The sequence below is a fragment of the Mustela erminea genome, chromosome 1 (genome assembly GCF_009829155.1).
Source record: "Mustela erminea isolate mMusErm1 chromosome 1, mMusErm1.Pri, whole genome shotgun sequence".
NCBI classification, from domain to species: Eukaryota; Metazoa; Chordata; class Mammalia; order Carnivora; family Mustelidae; genus Mustela; species Mustela erminea.
The window spans coordinates 158,451,709-158,478,703 of NC_045614.1; the positions used below are offsets into that span (position 1 = coordinate 158,451,709).

At 39.8% G+C, this 26,995-nt stretch overlaps 1 protein-coding gene across 1 annotated transcript in view; it reads right to left on the reverse strand.

Moving 5' to 3' along the window:
* Positions 1–23,169, reverse strand: part of GAP43 (growth associated protein 43) — a 102,217-nt gene extending 79,048 nt beyond the window's left edge. The window contains exon 1 of the mRNA XM_032348188.1: positions 22,882–23,169. Coding sequence (XP_032204079.1) covers positions 22,882–22,911 — 30 coding nt within the window. The 5' untranslated portion in view covers positions 22,912–23,169. The remainder of the gene's footprint in view (positions 1–22,881) is intronic.
* Between the last annotated feature and the right edge of the window lie 3,826 nt (positions 23,170–26,995).

Consider the following 26,995-nt stretch of genomic DNA (forward strand, 5'->3'; position numbering starts at 1 on the left):
AGTATGGTCAAGTACAGTGAAGTTTGACAGGACCAAGACAAGAATACAAAGGAGAAGAGGTCACTAAATTAACTGTTCAGCGCGTTAAGGAGTCTCCTTTGATCTTTGCATCTGACTTTTTAAATGATGAGAGGTAAGCATATTTTTAGTTGCGCCTCTCTACTCTTGTAAGTGAGGTTAACCTAATTTCTCTCATTTGAAGAGTGTTGTAAATGAATAGCAACACAAGAAATGTTGGATATAACTCCAGCAAAGGTTGAACTCCAACCTAACAAGAATATCATGAGGAGGAATTAATGAATCCCATAAAAGGGACAACCATCTGTAATTCATATGTTCAGTCTACATCTTTTAGTTTGTAGTAAGCACTCAATAAATATTTCCTGATGAATAAATGAAGGATTCATGGATGAGTTGACTTCTAAAGTCTCTTCTAGCATTGAGACACTATGAAAGAGGTAAGTGATCTAGTGATAAACCAAAATAATATAAGGAACAGTCACACATGTGCCTTAAATATATCTTTCTCTAGGGAAAGGTGAAAGATTAAATAATAGCTTCTTTAGGCTTCCTGCTTTCACAAGACTGTCAGAATGATCCAGCTAGGCTGAAGACACCCTACATTAGCAGAGTTATCATCATACTTCTGTCTGGAATAAAGCCTCTGATGAAAACCGGACTCTGAGAATGCCAGTGAGGAACTAGATTTTGATTCAAGATCAGCTTATAACCACGGAAGTCGGTGCCTGACATGGTGCTATTTGCCATTATACATTTTAATCTTCAATTCCTACAAAATTGAATTTCTTCTTAGAATGTCTTGGGATGTCTTTAAAAGGTTCATTTAAAAAAAAATCTCCATTTATAAGTCACTGATGCTGTTAAAAGTTATACACAGAATTCATCAGTAAACATAAAGGATTTTTCTTTTTTCATTGCAACTTGAATCTTTTCTAGGAGATCTTGCTATTTTTAATCTTGGAATGTTTTTGCCATGTTGGCTCTTTGAAGATTAACCTGGAATGCAAATAGGACATGCGATGGATGTTCTATCTTATTCAGTGTTTAGAATGCCTCCTGGTGTCTTACTTACTGCTACAGGTTTGTTATCCTTTCTCAACCAGTGTTTGAACCCCTCCCACTCTCACCCATTCATCACCCTGATAGTCCTGTCCAAAGACTATCAGGTAAAATACAATAATCAGTCAAAGCCAGATGGTGCCAGTGGCAAAAGCAAGCATTTCCCCTTACAGCACCCACAATACATAAATAACTAATACCGTCACATTTGACAATTTAATGAGTATAAATTTACCACAGCAGGAAAATCCTCCCCAAATATTTAAACAATTAAAATCTAAGAGAAGAAATAAATAAGCATTCTGTAGTGGTAGGCAGGGCCAAATTTTTCTTTCATTATTCTCAGCAAATCTACTGTATCACGTGTCTGAAACTGACAGATAGGCAGACATATACAGGATGCTACTGGGCAAGATTCAAGGACAGAAATCAAGAAAGATATGGAGGAAGGCGGAATGGAGGTATTAGCTATAGCACACTTTAGCTTACTGTTATTATTGCATCTGAGCAGAATATAAGTTCATTCATTCATTGAAGAAATAGTTATTGAGCATCTAATAAGTGCCAGGCACTGTACTAGGAGTCAGAAAATATCAGCAACTAAGAGTCAGGGTGTTTACATGGCCCTGGGATGAGCTGATAATAATAAATGAATACCTTGGGTGGATACAAGGGCTAGAGAGTAAAATGAAAAGTATAAAAGGGTCCAGAAAGCGTGTGTTGGGGTGGGTGCTGCTTTATATAGAGTGAGGAAAGAAAGTGTCCTTGATGAGATCTACACAGGTGAGATTCTAGCAGAGCCATAAGGAAGTCAGGAAGTGAGTCAAGAGAATAGGTGTGAACAAAGCATATCAGGCAGAAGGAACAGCAAGTGCAAAGTCCTGAGGCTCTTGCAGTAATCCAGGTGGAAAAATAGTAGCTTGGGCCTGATTTCTTGAGTATTGGGTTGTATCAGTCAAACTCTGGAGTGCAAGCAATAGAAACTAGACTACGTTGGGACAATATTAGAGCTGACATTATTAATGGGAAAGGCAGAGAACGCCACTTGAAAAACAGGCAAGAAGCAAGCTAAATCCAGGAAACACAGACAAGCCAAGACCACCGACTGGTTAGGACATCAGACTATGGGCACCAGAGCCACCAGATCCTGGATGCCCACACCACTGAGGATAATTTAGAATTGTCACTGCATGTTTCCATTTTTCCTTAAAGATTCGAAGTGTCTGAGTGATCTTGAAATGTTCTCTTTCCAGTTGCCGAAGTCTGAGGCAGGCTCAAATTTCTATTCCTATTTTATTGGCCATGTCTGTAAGATAGGCTAATTTTATCCCTGAGTTCTAGACTCTAAGAACCAATATATATTAATTAGCCTTAAAGAGCACTGAGAGTGCAGAGTGTACAAAATCTAAATCAGTGACATTAATAACTCATTTTTCAGTTAACCAATGGATGTTCATTAAACCTCAGACATGCATAGATGTACACACACACATACACACACGCACCCCCCAAATTCCAGAAACTGGCCCTTGATGAATTCCTACCAAAAGATTCTGAGACATAGGATTTATTTGATACAGATACAACACCATCATCAACAAAATCAACTATAATGAGCAGTAGCTGACATTAAGTGCTTATATATGTCAGGTGTAGTTCTCAGTATTTATATGAATTAACACATGTAATCCTTAAAAACACTTTAGAGTTCTGTAACTTAAGCATTAAAACTTGTGAATGTTCTCTTACTCATAAAACTCACCTTCCAGGCCTCCAAGGCAAGTTGGGTACTCATATCTAATGAGAAGAAGCACTAGTTTATTCCTATAATGGGAAGCTTCCCTGAGCAATGGGAAAATACAACTGAAATTTTTAAAATTAGTTAGGAGCACTTTCTAGAAAACAGACTTTAAAAGAGACACACATAGGTCTATCAAATACACTTGAGGGTAAAGAGTGTTCCTTTTTAAAAAATTACTTCTTTATTTCCAGCATCTCACATAGTTTCTGGCTTAGTACATGATTCATAAATGTCTGCTGAATGAATGAATGACATCCATATAATATTTGAGGAAAATATTATCCCCCAAAATTCATCCTGATAAAGAAGACTAATTGAAAAATATGATGAATGAGTCAAAAAGTGGACAAAAGAAAAATAACTTCGTCTTCATTTATAGAAGAATCCTGTCTATTGATGAGCCACATAAATGCTCACATCACAAATTTGGAATATTTAGGAATTTGTACATGTAGAAATTGAGAGCATGATCCTCTTTCATCCTCTGAAAGAAGTAGTACTGATATAGGAAGGAATTTCTGTTCAGCCCTTCCTGTGCTGAATGACCTCGATCACACAGCTTCCAACATCTGCACCCTGAAGGACTGCATGTAGATCAGTGTTTCCAAAACTCTGTTCCTTAGGCTTTCTCAGAGAGATCTCAGAGGAAGGAGAGGGGTGCTGACCAGACAGATCTCTGAGCCACCAAACTCTGTTTAGCCACCATCAGCATCTTTACCTGTTTTACGTATTTGAGATTCTTATAAATATCTGGGACAAAAAGTTTCTGTGGCTAAAGAGAAATTAAATAAACAACTACATAAACTGTAAAAATCCCTTTTGTTCTACTGGTCAATGATAACCATCACCATCAGACATATAATGAAACTTCCCTGGGAGATAAATAAAAAGAGAGTAGGGTAAACTGCAGACCCAGAATGTGCAAATATTGTACAGTGCCTCGTGAAATCTAAAAGAGAACTCAGAAACAACACTGAAGTAGTGTCTAGGGAAACAGCAAAGGACAACACACAAATAAATAAATAAAGTGTATAAAATGCTCTCTCTCTTTCTCTATGTATATGTGTGCATATTTATGCAACATATACTCATATACACAAACAATATGGAGGAGGAGGAATTACTAGGGAGGTTACTATAGTGATTGCAGTATGGAAGCAGATGGGGAATGAGGAAATGTCTGAAATGATTTTATAAAGGTGATATTGCAACAGAATATTTGGAGGCAGAACATGGTTTGGCAGAATGGAGGAAAAGAAAATACTTTAGGTGGAGAAAATAGCACCACTTAATTGTAGGTGGTAATAAAACTTGTATATACAGAGTGCCTTGAAGGGTTCACCATTATATCCTCTAGTCTTCTGGTACCAACAGAGGTACAAAGTCTATAGGTCAAATTGTAGACCTTCCACTGGAATCCAGAAACTCTCTTATCTCCAGTGTGGCTGAAATTTGGTTTAATCAGAACAACCCAGATTCACTGGCTATTCCTGGAGTATAATAAGATTATTGGCAATGGGGCGCCTGGATGTCTCAGTCATTAAGCATCTGCTTTCAGCTCAGGTCATGATCCCAGAGTCCTGGATTCGAGTCCCACATCAGGCTCCCTGCTCAGTGGGAAGTTTGCTTTTCCACACCTCTGCTTGTGTTCCCTCTCTTGTTGTGTCTCTGTCTTTAAAAAAAAAAATTATTGGCAACTTAAAATCTATAGTGGCCTGACAATGCAGTGTCTCTGGGTATACATCAACTGAGAAGCCCAGAGCCTTGATGGGAAAATGGTTTTCCACCCTATTAAGGGCTCTGTTGAGAGAAGAGTCTATGCAAAATTCTGTGGAAAGCAGAAACAAAAAATATATGGCTAGATTAGTGGGATGGAAAATGAATCCCCTTCTAGAAATGGTTCAAAGTGGCTCTACCTACGTGTGGTAGGTCTCTCAAAGATCCACCATATCCCACCAAACCAAACTCTCCGAAGTTGAATACTTGCTTCTCTCATCTACTCACTCAGCAACCCAAACTACTCAAGCATCTTCTCCTCCCACATAATCACGAAAATAATAAAATGTACAACTGAGAAAAGTGACTCATTTTTTTTTCAGCTGAAGTCTGTTTCATCTTGCCTTCCTTATGTTCACCCATTCCCTAAGCAGGCAAATTATATTCTTTTGGTCCTTCCCAAATATGATTTTAGAGTGAGCAATTACCCCAACCTATAAATGAGATGTGTTTCCAAAGTTTGTTTTGCAAGTTAGCAGCTTAAAACCTAGAATATCATTTCCTGAAGAAATAAATTTGAAAAAGTGTTGAAGTTTTCCAGACCAAAGAAGTCTATTTAATCTCTATATTATTTAGCTTTGGTTTAAAGGGAGCCTTTTGCCCCCTTTAAAGTGACCTTTGGTTTAAAAGGACCCCCCCTTCCCTAGTAACCGTGGATCCCTGCATGGATCATTCTTCTCCCTTCTTGATTCTCATAAGTATTCTTAAAAAGGAGACAGACTAAACTGAAAAACATTTCTCGCTCTCCAGAATCCCAAGAGAGAGCCCATTCCTTTTCAGCTCCATTCCCCAGAAGAATATTTTTGTGTGTGAGAGACATAAGTTAGATGTTGATAACTCAATGATTACCTGGCCATTTGTTTCTTCCTTCCCCTGTAGGAAAATGGACTAGTATCTTTCCATTTGTTTACCAGTTTGGGGGATAAATACAACAACATCAGACAGATGAATGCTTCCATAGTGCATATATAGGGACCAGAAAAAAAAAATTAAACATGCGTATTTTTTTCTAACTAGGAATTTAAAAGAATGAAAAGAGAGGGACAGTGTGTACATGTATATATAGATATTTAGGTCAGATCATTAACAAAGATGAAGATATGAAAACTCACCAAGATTCCTGTGGGAGCAATACCAGAAGACACTAGTTTTAGGCATCAGGAAAGGGCTGATATTTAGCACTAGGCTTAGGAGGCAGATTAATGGGTGAAAAAGACTATAGCAATATATTTTAAATGGCTATCTCAACCTTAGCCCAGATCATAAGAAGTTCATAGCGTCAAGTATGGCTATCTTCCTGTCAATGTTGAAGTATCTCTCTACAAAATGGTGCCTGTTATTTGCTGAAGCAACCAGCTGGCACTACTTGGGTGAAATCCAAGTCTGTGTGGTATTAGTTCTGCGAGATATCTATTAAGTGCCCAATTATAAACCATGCCAGAGTGAGCAGGTTCCATGATTGATCAGTGGGAACTGGGAGACTTTTGCCTTAGATCTAACCAAATTTTGCCATCACATACTACTCACTAGACACTGATATTTGTCCCTTTTCATAGGCTCCATTTACTCGGCTTTTATTCAATGGGAGTCTAATATGTGCAAAGCATTGAACTAGGGCTATCTACACATAGGCAATAAATAAAACATGATTACTACCTTAAAGGAGTTCCTGGTATAGTAAAAGGGATACACATTCATGTAAATGAATATTTATAATAAAGTCTGTTGAAAGTTGTAGCAGAAATGTATACTAACACAATATGGCAGAAAGGTGAGGATCATCATATCTGCCCAGAGGATGAGAGAGTCTCCACAAAGAAGAAAACCACTCCAGCCACGTTACGGAAATAAATTAGAAGTGTGTTATATAAAAAGAGAAAGGAAGACATTACAGGCAAAAGGAACAGTGTTTAGAAAGAAGGAAAAGATGAAACAATATGGCCTTAATCCATGAAATTATACAATTGAAATAGAGTGTAGATGTGAAGAGTGGTAGATTTTGAAGTTCAAAGAGATATGCAGGGACCAGAAATTTAACGTGTTTTTTTGTTGGTTTGTTTGTTTGTTTACATCAGATTGAGGGCAATCCTAAAAGAAAATAAAAGAAGTGAGGTGATCTGTTAGAAAGTTGACTTCCTGGATACCACTCAGATATATTTGTCATAGAAGACCTCTCAAGGAAAGGCCAGAGAAGGAACATTCCTGGTAGAGGGAGTAACCCATGCAAAAGCCTTGAAAAATTAATGTTGTGTGATGAGTTTTAAAAACTAAAAGTCTAGTAGACCAAGAATATATGTTATAAGCCTTGGTGATAGTGAGTTTGGTTTTGATTCTAAGTGGAATGGGAAGCTATCAAAAATGGTTGTTTTGGGGTGCCTGGATGGCTCAGGGGTTAAGCCTCTGCCTTCAGCTCAGGTCATGATCTTAGGGTCTTCGGATCGAGCCCCGCATCAGGCTCTCTACTTGGTGGGGAGCCTGCTTCCCCCTCTCTCTCTGCCTACTTATTATCTCCCTCTCGGTCAAATAAATAAATGAAATCTTTAAAAAAAAAAATGGTTGGGGGCGCCTGGGTGGCTCAGTGAGTTAAGCCACTGCCTTCCGCTCAGGTCATGATCTCAGGGTCCTGAGATCGAGCCCCGCATCGGGATCTCTGCTCCGCGGAGAGCCTGCTTCCTCCTCTTTCTCTGCCTGCCTCTCTGTCTGCATGTGATCTCTCTCTGTCAGATAAATAAATAAAATCTTTTAAAAAAAATAAATTAAAAAAAAATTTTAAAAATGGTTGTTTTTTGGTTGGTTGGTTTGTTTTTTTTTTTGTTTTGTTTTCATTGTTTTTGGAGAGAGAGAGTATATGGGGGGTCAGGGCAGAGGGAGAGGAAATCTTTTTTTTTTTATGATTTTATTTATTTATTCAACACAGAAAGAAAGGGAAGGGAGAGAACAAGCACAAGTAGGGGGAGCAGCAGTCAGGGGAAGAGGCAGGCTCCCCACTTAGCAAAGAGCCTGAGGGCTCCATCCCAGGACCTTGGGATCAGGACCTAAGTGGAAGGCAGCCACTTAACTGACTGAGCCACCCAGGTGGCCTGAAGAGAGGATATCTTAAGCAGGCTCCACACCCAGCATGGAGCCAATGAGGGCTTGATCTCAAAACCTTGAGATCATGACCTGAGAAAAAGTCCAAGAGTCAGACACTTAACCGACTGAGCCAGCCAGGCAGTCTAAAAGCCTGCTTCCTCCTCTCTCTCTGCCTGCCTCTCTGCCTACTTGTGATCTCTGTCAAATTAAAAAAAAAAAATCTTGGGACGCCTGGGTGGCTCAGTTGGTTAAGCAGCTGCCTTCGGCTCAGGTCATGATCCCGGCGTCCTGGGATCAAGTCCCACATCGGGCTCCTTGCTCGGCAGGGAGTCTGCTTCTCCCTCTGCCTCTGCCTGCCATTCTGTCTGCCTGTGTTTGCTCTCTCTCCCTCTCTCTCTCTCTGACAAATAAATTAAAAAAAAATCTTTAAAAAAAAAAAATCTTTAAAAGCTATCAAAGTTTTTAAGTGAGAGAGTCACATGATCTGATAGACTCTTTATAAAGGACCACTCTAGCTACTGAGGAGAGAACAATTGTAAGGGACTGAGGTTAAAAGGAAAGAGATTAGAAGGGAAAGCTATTGCATTTGAGTTTTTTGTTTGTTTGTTTTAAAGATTTTATTTACTTATTTTGCAAGAGAGAAAGAGAGAACCTGAGTTGGGGGGAGAAACAGAGGGAGAAGCAGACTCCCTGCTGAGCAGGGATCCAGATACAGAACTCAATCCCAGGATCCCAGGATCATGACCCAAGCTGAAGGCAAATGCCCAACCAACTAAGCCACCAGGATCCCAAAGCTATTGCATTTGTCTCCATGAGAGATGAATGGGTTAGCAATGACAGAGGAAATGGAGAAAAGTGGACAGAGCCAAGACATATTTTTGAGGTAGAGAGTGAAGGAAAGGAAGAATGAAAGGGGCTTTTTACTTATAAAAACTGGAAAAAATAGTGGCATCTAATGATAAAAGAGAGATGGGAGAAATGATTAGGATTCTGTTTCCATTTAAATGACTGGATAAGAAAGAAGAGATTTGGGGACAAGAAATGATGACTGATCTTTAAGGTTTGTTGAAATTGGGGATCCTGTTGACTGTAAGAAAAAGATTTCTATGGGCCAATTAGATATAAAGCTCTAGACCCCATTAGGTAGGTTTGATTGAAAAGCCTAGAGAATTTGAGACCCACTAGTCCATGCAGGTGTTGTGGGTAGGAATTAGATTACTCATGGAGCTTCTGCTGAGAAAGAACATGCAGGAATAAGGACAAAAGCCTGGGTAACATCAACTTTTCAGTTAGTAGAGAAAGAGGAGCCAAGGGGGGCCGGGAGATAAAGAATATGCAACCAAAGGTGCAAGAGAGGAAAAATCAGCTAAAACAGGCATTATGGAAGCCAAGAAAGTAAAGATATTCAAGAGAGAAGACATGTTTCATGGTTTCAGATGTCCCAGCAAGATCAGATAGTTCCACTTGTCTTTCCCAGAGTTTACTGAGACTTCTGTTAGTATTTTATACTGCCTCAGAGTCTAATGCAGAGCTATGGAAGAGGAGATATCAAGATGTCAATCGGTATGTGTTTCTTGAACTAGACACTGAATTTGATAACTTACCTTCAAAGAGTTTGTAACTAGTTGGGAGAAATCAGGTACATATAAATGCACATGGCCAATTCAGTGAAGCTCTGTTTAATGTGGAAGACAGGTGGTATATGCTACTGAAGATCTAAGAGGGGAAGAAGTCACAGAGAACTGTGATAGTCAGAAAGGCCATCAAAATGAGATAACTCTTGGTTTAGGACTCAGATTCAGTGGGACTGAAGTAGGCAGAAAGGGGTCTTAGCAAGTAGTGGGAATGACAGTGAACAAAAGTATAAGTGAATGAATACTTAAAGTCATATTAAGTCAGGCTGGAACAGGATGCCAAAGCAGGGGATCAGCTTAGCTACAGAACATGTTATTTTGTAAGTTGGAAGGCCTTAGACACAACTTAATCTTATATTCTTGTTTTGTATTAAAGGAGATGACAATCAAGAAAGATTAAATTTGTTTAAATCCACAAGCCTAATCAATGGCAGAAGGAGTAGAAGGTAAGGCAAGAATAGGAGATTGGTTCTGGATTCTGAGTAGCCCTTAAAAACGATCATAAATAAATACATTGGAATTGACTCTGTAAACAAAAAAATACACCGTTAACATTTTGGAGAAAAAGGGGAGTGAAATATAAGATTAACCAACAGGTAGTATGCAAAGTCAATGCCAAAAGCAAGGAATTTTGGTGACTCTCCAGCCTTTCTCACCTGAGGCTTCTCATGTGAACCACAAAACATAAATAAATGCCTTGAGTCATGATCTTCTCCATTCTCACAAGGATGTTGTATTTCTAGTACCCGTCTAGATGCACAGGAAAGAGGTTAATTCATTATGTATAATCATGGGCCTTAGCTCTTGGTTGTCTTTTAGATTGCTGGCTGAAAAAGGCTAGCAGAAGAAGGAAAGGACAGATGTGAAAGATACCGCAAGTAGAATTTAGTACCTGATATTTTGGCTTTTGTGAGGGAAGGAAGATTAATCAGTTATTCCCAGGTTATGAGCTGGGAAACTGGGAATGTGCTGTTATCTCTCAAAGACATTATCAAGAGTAGAGGGGTCAGAGCTCTAATCTAGGGAGAAGATAATTTAACATGAGAATTTCTGAGGCACTAAAAAAGAATAAAAAGAAAAAAGATTTCTAGTATCTGAAAATCTTGATTAAAAGAAAATTAAATTTTCTATTGGTTTTCCTATGGTTCTTATACTTTGGTTCTTTATGGATGGATTTTTACAATATACCCAAGTTCCGTCAAACAATATTGATAAAATATGTTTAATAATTTTCAGTTTGTTCATGAGCCAGTTTCCAATGTTACTAATGATAACATAGAATTGGAGAGGCTTGCAGAAAAACCCGTAAGTATTGAAAGATATAGTCTTGCATAAAATAGGACAATACCTCTGATGACAAAATTGGCATTTGTAAGTCAAGAATCAAGTTTTGGGTGCCTGGGTGGCTCAGTTGTTAAGCATCTGCCTTGGGCTCAGGTCATGATCCCAGGGTCCGGGGATCAAGCCCAGTGTCGGGCTCCCTGCTTAGCGGAGACCCTGCTTCTCCCTCTCCTTCTGCTCCTCCCCCTGCACATGGTCTGGCTCTCTCTTGCTCGCTCTCTCTCAAATAAATTAAATCTTAAAAAAAAAAAAAAGTAGGAGAAAAGAATCAGTAGTTTCTTCCCACATAAGTGAGGATAAACCTGAATTTGGTCCTTAATGTGCTTGAACATACTTAAGTATACTAATGCCCAAACTTCCTAGATTCTTTCCTGAAGACACATGTTCTTGGTCTTACTGTGGGCTTATTGAATCTTCCAGCTGAAGTTCAGAAGCCATCTGAAGTCGGAGCCATCTGTGGTCATTAAAGTTCCCATGACAGTTTTTACTAAAGGGTTATGGCCCAGTTCCAAACTGAGTAATTCTGTTTTATAGCTCCTCCTCCCTTTTCAATCATAGTAATCTTCATTTCCTCCTCTATCCTGGTTTCACCCCAGAGGTGTAAGGCATGAACTTCAAGATGGAAGAAAGAATATGCAAGAAACTAAGTCTTCATGTTTTCTATACAGCTCTCAGTATGGAGCACAAATCTGGCTGAGTTATCAAAAGCTATCACCCCAGTGTCTTTCAATCAAAGGCAATCAAAGCCATGAGGAACACTGAATTTATATTAGCATGAAAAACTTATTCAAATGAATACTAAATACCAACCTGATTTCTCCAGAGTAGCTTTCCCAAGTGATGTGAGTAAACAAGTCCTTGAAAGGCAAGGTGAAGGGAAGATCGCAAAAGGTACTCTTCAGAACAAAATACCTTTGAACAAACCAAACCCCCACGTCGGATCCAACTAAAGAAAAAGCGACTTTTTTTTTTTTTAAAGGAGATGATATCATGCTCTCCTTCCTTTTGAAAATCTCAGAAGTTTTTAGAAACAATCCAATAAAACTTTGGAAGAAAAAATTCTCCAAATGCCTGGGTAAAGATGAAATGGGGAAGTTGATGATGGGTCACTTATAAAGTCTCACAATTACTTTACATTTCTCAAATAAAATTACACCTTGTTAAAAGTGATTTTATTAAAGAGAAAGAACCTTCCATGCATTGTCCACCAAATCATACCCAATGCCTATTACCCTTCCTCCACTAGAACCCTACATGTGAGTGTCTGGATAGCCAAATCGTGCAGCCCTCAATAGGACATGTACCTAGAAATTTAACTGCAAGTTGATTATTAGAAATTGAGAATTTTCTTTTTAAAGAAATCCTGTTTTGATTGGCGGGGTGGGGAGGTAAATAATGGAGACAATTGCCTCTACTGGAGTTTAGATGGAACTGTGGAAGGCATCTTTGGAATAGCTGTTAGGAACCTGGTTTGGTAATTAGATTTTACTTCTCATCTTATACCTCAAGCAGGTAAGTTGGTTTCTGAACCAAAACAAAGACTGAGAAGAGAATTTGCATTCTAACAGCTCCTACTCTAGGCCAGTTCCTAGACCAGTTGTGCTACTGGATTCTGAATCCATTTAGATTTAGATTCTGAAGCAGCCCATTTTTGCTTAACCTTTGGAGATCATTTAATTAATTTATTTTTTATTTTCCTCATCTAGTTCTTTTATATGGTCATTAATGGAACGATCTTAGGGTCTTTCAAATTCTCATTTAAAAATAACATTTTCTGAATAGTTATTGGAACTGAGATTATAAATAATGGATGTAAGGCTAATTACCCAAATTCTACATTTAGAGCAAACTGGTGCATATGGAGACAACAGCTCAATATTTTAGAAAGTGCCAATTTGCTAAAAATAGATAAATATGATGATTATTGCTGGAATTAATTCAAGGACATTCAAAATGAGATGACTAATATCAAGGGGTAGCATTTCTCTGATATAAATCCAAGGGAGATGTTTTACACCCATTATTGCCCATCCTTTTGCAGAAATGGATCCCAAAAAATAAAAAATAAAAACTAGAGCAAAGCTACCCTGCATGAAATTAGCAAGATTACATTGTGACTAGTATTCCTCTTAGACAGATAGTACCTGCCAGAGTTCAGTTCCAAGAAGACCTTGAAAACCCAGCGCTTATCAATTCCAGGTGTGAAGATTTGCCCTAACCTTTCTTTTTTATGGGATCAGTTGTCTGTGTGATTACTGCTTCCTTTTTGAATCATCAAGGTGATAACCCTACCAATAATAGGAATACGCAATACAGGAAAAATTAAAAGCAACCAATGGGAAAAATTAGTGTCCACCACATCTGAGGTAAGTGCCTCCTGATCTGGTTAGCTACCCTATTATACACATATACATATATATATATATATATACAGGAGACTCCTTCTCAGCCAATTTACTCTCTTACTAAATTCACAAGTGTGGGCCTCCAGAAATTGTGTCTGGAGTGTGACTTGGCCCTTCTGCGCATCAGAGATCATTGGTCTATTGGTAACTAGCTGATCCAAGAAGAACCAATCAGATTCATTCATTCTAGTTCTTTCTCTGTATCCTCTCTCTCTTTGAATATGAACAGATCACACACACACTCACTCACACACATATATTCATCTCTCACTTAGAATTTTGAATTGTGAGATACAAAAGCTAAGGATATTAGTAACTGAGTCTTTGAAATTCAGGTCTCCAGAAATAGAGTCTATGAATTCCTCTCTTGAGGTTCCCACTTTGACTCTGGCTTCTATAAGCGTGGCTATTCAATTTCTTAATTTTGTGTGATATCTAGTTTCCCTTTGAGAAGTTCCTTTTATAGATTTAAAGTTGGTTTCCATTACTTATACCCCATCAAAATACACATAAATAATAGGTGTGTGTGTGTGTGTGTAGAGAGAGAGAGAGAAAAAGAGAAACAGAGAGAGAGACTGAGAGACAGAGACAGAGAGAGAGAAGTGGTGAGAGTGAGGGATTAAGGAGTGATACTGACCCTTAATAAACTCTAAACATAATCAAATATATGATTGTTGGGACACCTGGGTGGCTCAGTTGGTTGGACGACTGCCTTTGGCTCAGGTCATGATCCCGGAGACCCGGGATGGAGTCTGGCATCAGGCTCCCAGCTCCATGGGGAGTCTGCTTCTTCCTCTGACCTTCTCCTTGCTCATGCTCTCTCTCATTGTCTCTCTCTCTCAAATAAATAAACAAAATCTTTTAAAAAATATATATGATTGTTTTCTCTGGACACCAGCTTATTTTGAAATTTCTAGTTAATATGCCTTTCTATTAAATTCTATATAAGCCTGACGTATGAAAGATTTTCCAAAAGAAACATGATATTAATTTTCCTATGTTAGACTTTTACTTCTAGGATAAACAGAATCTCCTGGACAAGCTAGATCCAGTTACTACACTTTAAAATATTTTCAAATATTATCTGTATATTAAAAATCAAATTATTTAGGTTGCAAAATTCTACTGTCTATATGAGACTTTGATAAATTTGTTTTTATTAAATTGGTAGTTTATGTCTATCAATCAGGGACACAGGAGAACTGAAATGTCCTTTGTAGAGATCCTGAGAGTTTAGAAGATTATGTATGGCGTTAGAGTTGGGTTGGAAAAGGTTCAGGATAGCGTATCGCTTCTTCTGATCAAGGTTAACTCCTGTTGCACTTCTTCTGATCAAGGTTAACTCCTGATGCATCGAGGAACCTTTAAATTGTTATCAAAATGATGCTCAGGTGATAATCTTTGAATGCTGCTTTCCACCAATCAGGGTTCATCCCCATTGTCAGTCGCGGCCCCACATTCCTATTCTTCTGCCTGACTGGGCCCTCATGTGATGAATGTGAGCACAGCATGCCTGGTAATCTGAGTGCTGAGAACCTGGTTTAGAAGTGAGGTGGGGGTGGGGATGGGGATGGGGGAGAAGCAGCCAGTTCAGCTAATGCAGAAGAGAAGAAATCTAAATGGAAGGAAAGACTTAAACAGAAAAAGATAAAAAGAAAAATAGTGGAGATTTCTAAATGCATTTGAGCTGACCCTTGGAGTTGAATGACAGTTTGAACATTGGCTTATTTAAATTCTGCCACTAAAGTTTTTCAAGGAAATGATAAAGCTATACTATGCTCCCATCCATTAGCTTGGTTACTATTTATTCTGTAGAGAATAAGGAGAGGTGGGAATGTGAATATATGTATAAAATACACATATCTATGTGTATTTTATACAGAAAGCGAGGGTACTTCTTTACATAGAACCATGAACACTTTGCGTTTCAGTATGTGGAATTCCTCAGTTAATAATATCTTACACTTGAGAAACACATTGTTTGCAAAACACTTTTATTTTTTTTTTTCACTTTATTTGAAACTTACAGCAACCTAGTAAAAGGCAAGTCAAAATATGGGGTGTTCTTTTTATGGATGGATAAACTGAGGCTCAGAAAGATTAAGTTACTTACCCAAGGTCACACGACAAGCAATTGGCAGAGCCAGGTCTAGAACTCTGGGGAAGGGTTTATCTCACTACAAAGACATGAAACAGGACATTAAACAAAGAACATCTAAAAGAATAAGATCTGTAAATAATTAAGGATAGGAAATCTGGAGGGTCACACTCCCGTACTATAACCAGAACTCTCTGCAAGTGTGGCACTCTGATCTCAGCAGACAGGAAAGAGAATTCTAACTTTGACCACAACCATCTTGTGAGGAGGTCCAATCGAATTGAGTATGCATTTACACAAAGCCAGCTTTGAATAAGCTCACAGGAATAGTTTGCTCCAAAACATCTTCCCTAATGGCCCATTATCCGTTATGATGATCTCTCCCTTTCTACTTTTTTTTTTTTAAGATTTTATTTAATTTTTTATTTTAGAGAGAGAGAGAGAAAAAGAGAGAGAGCACAAACGAGCAGGGGCAAGGGCAGAGGGAGAAAGAAAGAAGAAAACTCCCTGATGAGTGGGAAGCCCTAACCTGGGCTCAGTCTCAGGACCCTGTGATCATGACCTGAGCTGAAACCAAGAGTCGGAAGTTCAATCAGCTGAGCCACCCAGGGGCCCCTTCTCCTTTCCTACTTTTATTCCTTCAGTGAACATTTTTTATTGAGAAGCTACTATGTGCTAGACATAGCTTAAAGTATCAATTTTGTCTAAAACACCTCTTTGGAAAGTTGGAAGGAGCCCTTTTTTTTTTTTTTTTTTTTTTTTTAAGTTCTCTTTTCATAGCCTCATGCCTCAAACACTAGCATAGGCTGGTCTTACATAATCAGAAAACTCTCCCTGGACCTGAGAAGGGAAAAAAAGAAAAACTCAAAGAAAGAGATTGAAAGAGATTGAGAACGATGAGCAAGATATGGAATAAAGGTGTGGAGATGGAAAACATTACCCAACTTTAGTGGTTGAAGACAAACTTAACCTATAAACCATTTTGTCTTACTGCTCTTCTCAAGGCCACGCCAACTCAGTCAGAGAAAATACACCACGTAGAGTCTGGCAAAGAGCATTTTCATGGAGAGCTGTGGTTGCAATTTGCCCTATATTAACCACAATAGGCCTATTTCAGAATCCAAATCCCTTCAGTCCATTCAAATGTAAGAAAGATAAAGTTGATCTGATTCTCATTCATGTAACAGACATTTGAGGGGCTACTTACCACTCAACCTCCTTTTACCTCTATGAGAGATTTCCCTTTGTGGAATAGTAATTGGATGCTTCAGTGGGAAGGAAAGAAACCCAAGTGAAGGTGAAATTGATTCTTGAGCACAGACCCTGAGGCACAAGCCAACACTTCATGTATTTTTGGAAGTTTGTGTATCAGTGAGGTAAATCAAGTAAGTACCAAGAGATTGAGTTAAATTCTATTTGGAAGGGTTGTGGAGCAAAGCATCACGTGTAAGCACTGCGGAAGTCTTAAAGGAAGGGCAGCAGAAGTCCAAGACTTGTAACCATGTGTCTAACCTAGAACTAGTTTGTGGGGTTGCTGGGGGAGGAGGACACTGAAGGGAGGTTTCCAGGTAGCACCAGTTACAGTAGTTTGGAGAACCACAATATAAATGGGCTCATTTTGTGAATGAATGCGCTTTCATTAAAAACTGATGATTGTCATATTTATATGTTAATAATAAGAATCAGTGACGATTAGCTTCATCTCAAAATTTGAAGCCAATAGTTTGAACAAAAATCTACTAGTGGTTGCCTGCATTTAGATACTCCATAATTTATGGGAAGTTTGTCAACCTGGCTGTGTATTTATTTAGGAAACATATTATCCACGGATAAAGCCAGTTACCATATGTGCCGAACATTGTGATAGGCCTAAAAGGAGAGAAAAAATTAAGATTCCACCCAAGCAGCTCACAGTAGAGATACTAGTTTACAAAAAAAAGGGCTATATAAATATGTAGTATAACAACTGATTTAATAGTGATGCTACAAAATAGAGCATGGTCGCAAAGAAAGTGGAACTTAACTTAGGGAGGTAAAGAACAGCTTCAAAGAGCTAATGCTGACAGAAGGAATGGGAATTTTCCAGCCAGAGAGGGAAGTGTCCTGTGGGCAGAGTATACAGTATGAGCAAAAGCAACAAGGCCTGAAATACAAATGGGGTATCATCAGGTTGGAGGAGCAGGTAAGACGGGACTGGAAAAGTAGGCAAGACTAGATCATGTCATCGATGGCAAAAACTTTGTATGTTAGCTTACAGTTAACAGGGGACTACTGTGGATTTTAACAAGGAAAATAATATGACCAGATTTGCATTAGGTAAAGGTAAGTGTAGTGTTCTATGCAAGGAGAATTGGAGAGCGAGGTGGAGATAGGAAGTCCAAGCAAGAAGCTACTGCCTTGGTCCAGATGAGAGGTAACAAAAGTCGGAACCAGGTTATTTGTGATGGAGTTGAAAGCAGAGGATGGATTCAAAAGCTTTTTTTTTTTTTTTTTTTTTTTTTTAAACCTAGAATGAAAAAGTTTAGTATCTAGGTGTGAGGAAGGAAAGCAAGGACTTCCTTTAGATTACTCCCAGGTCCCTAGAGCTTGGAAGCTGGATAGGTGGTGTTATAGTATAAGGGTTGGAATTGGAGGAAGACTAAATGGTACCATACAAAAGACACTGAGTCTAGTTTTGTACCTAAGGAGTTCAGTGTCTCTGAAATACCTAGACCTAGTGATATTCATGATTCAGCCACCAAGGAAAGATACCTAGTCTACAGGTTGGGGAATCACCCTGGTGGTTAAAACTTTCAACATGGAGGAGACCACCTAGAATTAATGTGTCGAATGAGAAAAGAAGAGGCTCAAGATCATTAACAAGAGAAAATTGATATTTGAGAGGAAGAGAGAGAAAAAGTCAGCAAGGGAGACTGAGAAAAGCTTATCTGAGAGGGAGGAGACCCTAGGCAGCTCTCATGGGAGCCAAGGGAAGAATTTCAGGAAGAGGAATGGACCACAACGCAAAATGCCAAACAGATATCAAGTAAGATGGAAACCAGTCACTGGAGGTGGTGTCTTTTTTAGAATATGAGAACAGAAGAGTCATTAAAGTAAATGCAAAAGTGAAGGAGAAGTGCTAAGGAGAAGTAAACACCCCTGAGCAGAAGGAACCGCTCACTGACAGGAGGCGCGCACCCGTCCTGCCAAACAGGTAATCCCAAGCCGAGACTCCCATCGCACAACTCGGAGAGAAAATTTTCTTACATTTGTATTGATTTTTGTCTTCATATGAATTTTGTTTGATCCCTACCAAAGCCCTTTAGGGTCAGCAAGGTGGGGTTTTTGTTTGGTTGGTTGTTTTGTTTGTTTGTTTTGTTTTTCAGTCTTCATTTTATAGGAGGAAACTGAAGCCCAGTATTATGTGATTCATTCAAGATCGCAGAATGAATAAGTGGCGTGACCTGAGGACTCTCAGCACAGTGCTCTTCCCAGCACCTCAGAGAATGTTAAACAGACTTCAATACAGTGGTGCAGAGGCAATCCAAATGCACTTCAGAAATTCCGAAGGCAGAGCTGCCCACAGTCACTTTCTTGATTGATAACAGACATGCTCGGGTGCCGGAATGTCTCTGTGATCTAACAGATTAATTAATTAACTAATTAGATGCTGTATCTTCTCTGGAGATGACCTGCATATGCACATCCTCTGAAATGTTCCTTTCATATCAGAGGATGATTTTAGACTTGTCTTACTCTATCAATGAGAAATAGGGGGCCATTTGGTTAATCTATATGCACGCCTGTTGACTGGAAGACACCCCTGCCTTCTTTATGGGGTCAGGTAAAACTCAAGTATGTGGACTACTCAACCCCAGGCAATCACTGACAATTTCACCATGGTAGAGGCAAAGAAGACCCAGGCTACTCTCCCTCTCAGTGAACTGGAGCTCAGCCCTTTGGTCTAAAACATGAAAGGAGGTTTCTGTAGTTTTGCCAACTCAGCAAAAGAGAAAATTAACCCTACATTTTCTTATCCCCTTTGCCTCAGCCTGGGTGTTGGGGGTGGGGGGTGGGGGGGGTTGCACACTGACAGCCGGAGGGAGCTGGGCTCATTGTGTATGCACCCAGGCATGGTTTAGAAGGAATTACAGTCACCAGATATGAACTCATTTCTAGATTTACCATGAATTTTCTAAGGTTCTTTGCAAGTCCAGATAATTTGGCAGGGAAAAAAAAAAAAAAAGCCCTTAAGTGATTTTTTTCTTCTGTTTAAATTTGGAAATGTGTCATAGAAATCACCATTTAAAAAAAATACAGTTTCAATTATTTTAAGTAGAATGCCTCCATTTAATTAATTCACTTAGTCCCTGGGTGACACTGGGTGTGGCTCAGGGAGATTTAGGAGGAATCCGATTTATCACTAGGAGGAATCATCTGCACCGGGCAGCAAGGCGGCATCCTTCCACACCTTTCCAGCACCGCAAGGGAAACGGTGCAGTGAGGCTGGAATTCCAAACCACAGATCACACTCTCTCAGATGAGAATTATTTGTTTTATGAGGAAAAAAGCAGATGTTGGTGGGGTTGAGAAGTGGGGGATGAAGGGGCTCCTCGCTTGCCCTGCTATTCTTTACACTTGGATTACAATTTAAAATCCTTATCTTTAAACAAAGGAAACACCTCAGTGTTCTGGCTTTGTGGACACAGATCACATCTTGCAAGTTTTTCATCATCTGCAATACGCATGGTAATTAAGCTATTTAAAGTTAGCCCCAAGATATTTGAAAATCAGAAACCAGTAAAATCTCAGTGATTCTTTTATTTTATTTCCCCTTTGCCCACTCTTTTACCATGTTCTCATCGCCACCCCACTTGCATTCTCTTCTTCCTGCTATAATAATCCATAGTGGTAATTAATGGCTAATAAAGATCATTAACGCTTTCTTCTCACCCCCTGGCCGTGTATTACCACTCAGAAATCCAAGCAAGACTGCTTCTTTATGCCGCTCAAGTGGAAGAGGAAGGAAGTGCAGTCCCTCCAGCCCCCTCCCACGTCTCTGCTGGATTTCATGGGTGTGGCAGAGTTTAGACCTTTGCAGGGTTTTGCCCTTGTTTTATTCCCTGCTAAGGACTAGGATGATGACTAGATGGCAGAAGGATAAACACAACTGGGTTCTGCCCTGAACGATAGAGGATCATTTCACCCACAAGCAGGAAACCTGTGTGAGACTTAAGTACTCACGCTATATAAATGCCAGTCGGTGTAGTGTGGAGCCCACGCCCTGAACACACCATTTCCTTCTGTCTGATTTAATGCTATCCTAAATCCTGACTTACGTGAATGAGACACAGGAGTACTCAATAGGGCACATGGCCATTTCACACAGAAGTACGCATGTATCAAATGCATGGGCAAATATGATCATTTCCATACCTTTCATTTAGTTCTCTTGACTATGATTTATGCTAAACCACATGCGGGCATGTGGGATCTGTGCAGAGTACATGCATGACTGTTGTACATGAAGTATGCGAATGCTCTGCACATTCACATGTGAATTGCTACAACTCCCTAAGCACACAATTTCAGCTGTATCACTTTGCACATCACCGTGAACGCTTGGGGCTGTTAGTGAGATAGAACCCAAGCGAAGGCAGCTGTCCCCCTTTTGGGGAAGGGAATTCTTTTAGCTTCAATTACCTTTCTAAAATTATGCTTGGTTTCTTTTGTTGGAGGGGGTGTGTGTATACTTATATGTGTCTACATGGGGTGGCAAAAAGTTGTAAACCGGCATAGTTTTCTATCCCAAATTAAACCTTTTTTAATGAATAGCATTGGCTTCCTTAGGGCTCCGCCTTCCTAAATTTTATTTCCTCGGCTCACCAGTGGGGTAACCTCAGAACGTTTCCTTGACAGTGTGCTTAACCCAGCCACCTGTATCCATGGCATTTATGGATTAGAATAAGGAAGACAAGGAAAGAAAATGTCCTGGTTTGAGAAATAAGCCCGTGGAAGCATCAATCTCTGGAACCCTATAGCAGTTTAGGAAAGTGGTACACATAAAACCCACATGCTTTTTTTCAAACACCCTCTACACACACCACACACAAAACCCTGGGGTGTCTGCTGCTTTGAAAATTTTATTTATTTGTTTGTTTGTTTGTTTGTTTTAACTTATTTTTTTTTTTTTTCTCATGCCTCTCCATCCCTTACATCCACTGCTCTGGTACTCTGCTTCTGCTTCCCTTCCCCTTCCTCTCCTTTTTCATCTCATCACCACCCACCCCTCCTTCCAGGGCGATGGCTAAATGTGCAAAGCTGGCAGGCTGTTTCTTCTGCGCTCCCCTCCACCCCCTTCGGATTCAGCGAATGTATTACAAATTGCCCAATATCCAATACCTGCACAGGAATAATGCCCAAATCCTATCTCTTGCACCCCACCCCTAAGGCAATCAATCTGCAAAGCGCTTTTTTCGACCAAGACCTGCCTCCCCTCCCACGAGTATGCACACACACGCGCACATACACTCACCCACATCTCACACCCATTTTTCTCTTTAACCTTCGCCAAAATCACTCAAACATGTTCCAATAAATGTTTGAAAGCTTCCTTTGGAGAATGCCAGGGCACTGTCGGTTGCTGCAGAATACTGAACTCGTCATTCCTCCTCAACCCTCAGCCCAATCAAGTTTCTAAAATGTCTTTCAAGAAATAAGTGAGCAATTTGAAATAGAAGAGAAACCTGGGTAGTGGGGGAGGGAGAGAGGGACGCGGATTCTCGGTAAGCTTGTATGTGTCCCTCTTCTGATGAAAATGAGTCACCATGCTTATTATCCAAAATGTTAGCCCATCTCCGGTCACTGACAATCCCCGGAAAGGTGCAAGGGTAGGGAGAAGGGAAAAGACCTGATTTCCAACAGGTAATACTCGGCTCGTTTTTCCCGTCCCATCGGAACCCAAAGCTCCTAGGGGCGTGGTCCACCCTCTCCTCCGACCAGCTGGTGCACAATCGGCTACGATCTTGGGAAGGGGATTTTCCCCCTCCACACGGCCAGTTTCTCCCCCAGCCCCAGTTGTCTTTAGAATCTCCTTTAAAAAAAAAAAAAAATCTTCCAAATCACAGTTTCATTCATTCATTGAAAAATAAATAAATAAATCCTCACATGTTTTTCCATTAATACCTGCGCCCATTTAAAGCTCATGCATGTACGAAATAAGGCTTCTTCCGCAGCACATGTGAGAAAATTGTACGACAGAACAAGCAACACTCATTACTGAATAGGATTCCTTCGACCCCGCTTTTTGCAAAGAATTTAAAGGATTGCCTCCCCATCTTGTAGGTAGAGTCCACATCTTTTCCCCACACCCCTTTCTGTACCCACACCCGCAAAACCAGACAGCTAAAACGCTAAGCATTCACTAAGAACCCCCCAAATCTTATTTCTAGCCAAACAGGCATATATTTTTTTCCTAACCTCATCCTAGTTAGTAGCAGCGTTCCCCAACCAGAGCATGAAAGACAGAATGGAATAAAAGCTGGGATGCAACCATCAGTTACCATATGCTAAGGAAACGCGAGCACCATGGGCAGAGCAGAAGCAGTTAAAATATTTTTTTTTTCCTGCCTTTACAGGGAAATATTGTCGTCTGGTAATTTCACAACAGCAAGAAGTAAAAATCTTTAGCTCTACCTGTTTGGTTCTTCTCATACAGCACAGCATGGTTGTATCGTCCCTTGCCTTCTTCCTGCCTTCTCTCCTTCCTCCTCTCTCTTTCTTATTCCCCCCCTCTCCACCTCTTTTCTGCTCGCTTGCTCACTCGCTCTCTCGCGCTAGCGCGCTCTCCCTCTCCCTCCCTCCCTCTCTCTCTCTCTCCCTCACACACACCAGGGCAGTTAGCAGCAACTGTAAGGTCCACAGCTACTGCTCATCGCACATGCTCGCTCGCTCTCGCTCCCTCTCCCTCTCTCGGGCTCTCTCCTCTTCCCTCTCTACCCCTCTTTTCTCCCCCTTTGCCCCCCGTCTGTCTTTTTCTTCCCTTTCTCTTTCTCAGAATTGTTCACTAGCTTTCAATGACTAATCATTTCCCCAGCCCCCACCCCTATTCTAAACAGTCACCCCCTCCCAGTCCCCTGCCAGCCTCATGAATATTTAAACATCTCCAATCTGGACCCAATTACCCACCGACTTTCCCACTGCATTGAGAGGATGGTGGGGTGGGGGTAGAGACGGATATTCCAGCCAGTTCAGGAGATTGGATGGAATGTGTTTTAGGGAAGAGGGGCTTGAGGAAAGCTTGTATTTCTTTACTAACTCTTCTCTTTTCCGATAATATAAGAGCAAAGGACACCATAGTCAGACTTGTATCAATATAAGTGATATTTGCTATTTAGATTTTATGTGCATTTAATAATTGTGAGGGTTACGTTGTCTCAAAAAATGAAGTAATATGTAAATAGACACTTATGTATACTGTTCTCAGTCTTCATATAATCTAAAACACATATATATATATGCTTGAATATGCACAAAAAACATATCTCATATATGCTCAAATATCCTTGAGAAATCCACATGAATATGTAGCATTTTAAACATTTGAAGCACGTAAGGTAAGAAAATGATAACTAATGTTTAGGAATCAGCATTCATATCTAAAATCACATGGTGGTTTTTAATGCACTCACACCTGTTTGAAAATTGGGGTTTCTACTAATTTTACTTAAAAAGTGGAACACATTTGAAAAATAAGTCTGTGATACTAATGGCACCCAAAATGATATTTTATAGTTTGGGCAAGAAGAATAAAAGTAGGGGCGCCTGGGTGGCTCAGTTGGTTAAGCCTCTGCCTTCAGCTCAGGTCATGAGTCCAGGGTCCTGGGATAGCCCCATGTCTTCAGGTTCCCTGTTCACTGGGATGTCTGCTTCTTCCTCTCCCTCTGCTACTCCCCCTTGGCTTGTGTTCTGTCTCTCCCTTTCTTTCTCTCTCTCAAATAGATAAATAAAATCCTTAAAACGTTTAAAAACTTAATTGTTACAAGAAGAAACCATATAACGTGATGTCTATGTCTTCAATTCCTTCTATGCTCTTTCATAATTTGAGTAAAGGAAAATATTTTAAGAAAAAGTGTATGTAAAATGATTTTTAGATGTATGGTACTGTGTGATCTTGAGAATATTAATGACCCTCTCTGACCTAATTTTCTAATCTGTCAAATAGGGATTATAATGCCAACAAGTTGTGAGGACCAAGTAATATAATGTATGTAAAGCATATATTAGAATGGAGCCATTCTTACTACATACTAGCTTTACCTCAGAGACTGTACTTTTCTGAAATTTTTATGGCATTTTAAAGTAAATATCTCAAAGAACTTACCAAACTGTTTCTTGTTGTCCTTTAGTGACAGGAAACATCCCCAATTAAACACCTCACATTTCTTTCTAGTCTCTCCCAGACACAAGCCTAGTTAATAGGTGTCAACCAGACAGCTTATTATCGCACATATTATCAGGATCACTGAGCTTAATAGGTGCTTAATACATCTTAACAAAATTTAAGGTACATCCTTCTCAGAATGGACTATCTCAGAGAGACACCCAAGGGGTGATGGTTATACATCACCCCCAGAGGTTTTTCTGAGCATGACCTGCTTCAAATCCTTCCTTACTTGTTCTTTTACTCCCATTTACTTCTTGATTTTCATATTTTATGCTAGGAAACAGAGTTAAACTCTGAGTTTAATATTTTTTTGATGTTATAATGAGTCTAGTCAGAGTCTGCTTTCAAAAACAACCTTCTCTGCTTGGAAGTGGTAGAGGAGGACAAAGAATGGGTAAGAACCAGCTCCATCAGAGACAGTCCAGTTATGGGTGATGATGGTCCCACCCGCCTGCCTGGGGCCGAAGAGTGGAAAAGAAAGGAAACTGAGGAGATGAGGACTGGGGGCAAAGGAGAAGAAATGGAATGGCCTCTTTTGGTGCTTAAACAGATACATCACTTCACTGATAAGACCATTTTGTCAACTACCAACCAAGTTGGCCGTAGAAAGGGGCCAAGTCCTTTCCTTTTCAATTCACTCCCCTCCGCCCTCTCAATTATATCTTGTTTTCCCTTTTATTTTTTGGAAGGGACCTTGGAAACATCGTGACATAATGAAGTCAGGCAGAGACTAGAGCTCAAAACCAGGCATAGGCGTGGATGAACTCTGTGACTAAATACATTAAACCTCCCTCTTGGCACCAGTTTCTCCAGTGGTTGACGTGCACTATTTCATCTAATACCCAAATGAGGGAGGTTGATTGTTAATCCCATTTTGGTAGGGATACTAAAGCTAAGTGAATTAAGTACCTAGCCTAGGTCACATGGCTAATAAGAGGTAAAACTAGGACTCCAAAGCCCTCTTATCCACTAAGCTACATGGCATTGAATGGACCTCTACCACCTCATTACCTCTGGTCCTTAGGGGATTAGACGATGCAGTGGAAGTCTTTGTGTTGAAAGGACACCAGCATTCTGCAAGGTCCACCTAACAGACGCAGCCCTCACCTCAAGAGCCATGGAGAACAAGCTGATACCCTCATTCAACAGCAAGCCCTCTGTATACTTCTGACCGAATATCATATACTTCAAACACCCCCAGGTGCCTCTGTATTTGGGGTCTTTGCCATTCTGAATGCCCTCCGGACATACTACCTTCCGTCAATTAACTCTAAAATTACTTTACAGATGTGAGCTCAGAATTCCAAGTTCAATTTAAATATTATAGAATCAATTCCAATACATTTTTATCCTGAGCAATGGAAGTTATAGGATGGTAAAAGAATGAGAAGGAGAAAAGCACACACTGATCTGATCTTGGCAAATAAAACAAAATAAAATAAAATAAAATAAAATAAAATAAAATAAAATAAAACAACAAAAATAAAATAATAAAAAAATAAAATATCAGTATTGTCCTGATACCCACCTGCCAACTGTTCTGTGGAACCACTAATCCTCATCCTCTGACAACCAGTCCCAGAAAATGCCTGGGCTTAAGCCCCAAGGTTGAACTTTATATAATTTTAATTGGTATGTCATCTCATGAGACTGTCAGGTAACTTCTTACCTGTAGATTAGGCAGTAACATCATTCTAGAAGAGGGTGAAGAGTGGTGGAGGTCAGGTATCAGTTCCACTTTCAGATCTCTTTGAACTTCATACTAAAGTGATATTGTTTTCATAATAAACCTGGAAGACTCTGGGCTTTATGAAGGGCTCCATCAGAGAGTACGTCATTTTAGGAATGAGACTGGCACTTGAGAGAAGAGCGTCGGCAGTGCAGGTAGAAAATATGTTCATCTTTTTACTCCCCCTTTTAGGAGTTTATTTTTTTGATTTTCAGTCTTAGCTTTTTACCTGCTGTGTTCTGGTGCTAAGACTGCCATAACAAAATGCCACAAACTGTGTGGCTTAAACAATAGACATTTATTTTCTCACTGTTCTGGAAACTGGAAGTCCAATGGCAGGATTGGTTTCCTCTGAGGGCTCTCCAGGAAGTATCTATTCCAGGCCTCTCTCCATGGCTTTGTAGATGGCCACTCTTTTACTGCCTTCTCACATGGTTGTCCTATGCACTTGAATTCCCAGTGTCTCTGTGTGTCCAAATATCTTCTTCTTAAAATATATCAGTCATATGGGGTTAAAGCCCACTCATATGACCTCATTTAACCTCAATTGCCTCTTCAAAAAACTGTCTCCAAATACAGTCCCATTGTGAGGTACTAGTTAGGGCTTCAACGTGTGTCTTTTGAAGGACCCGGTT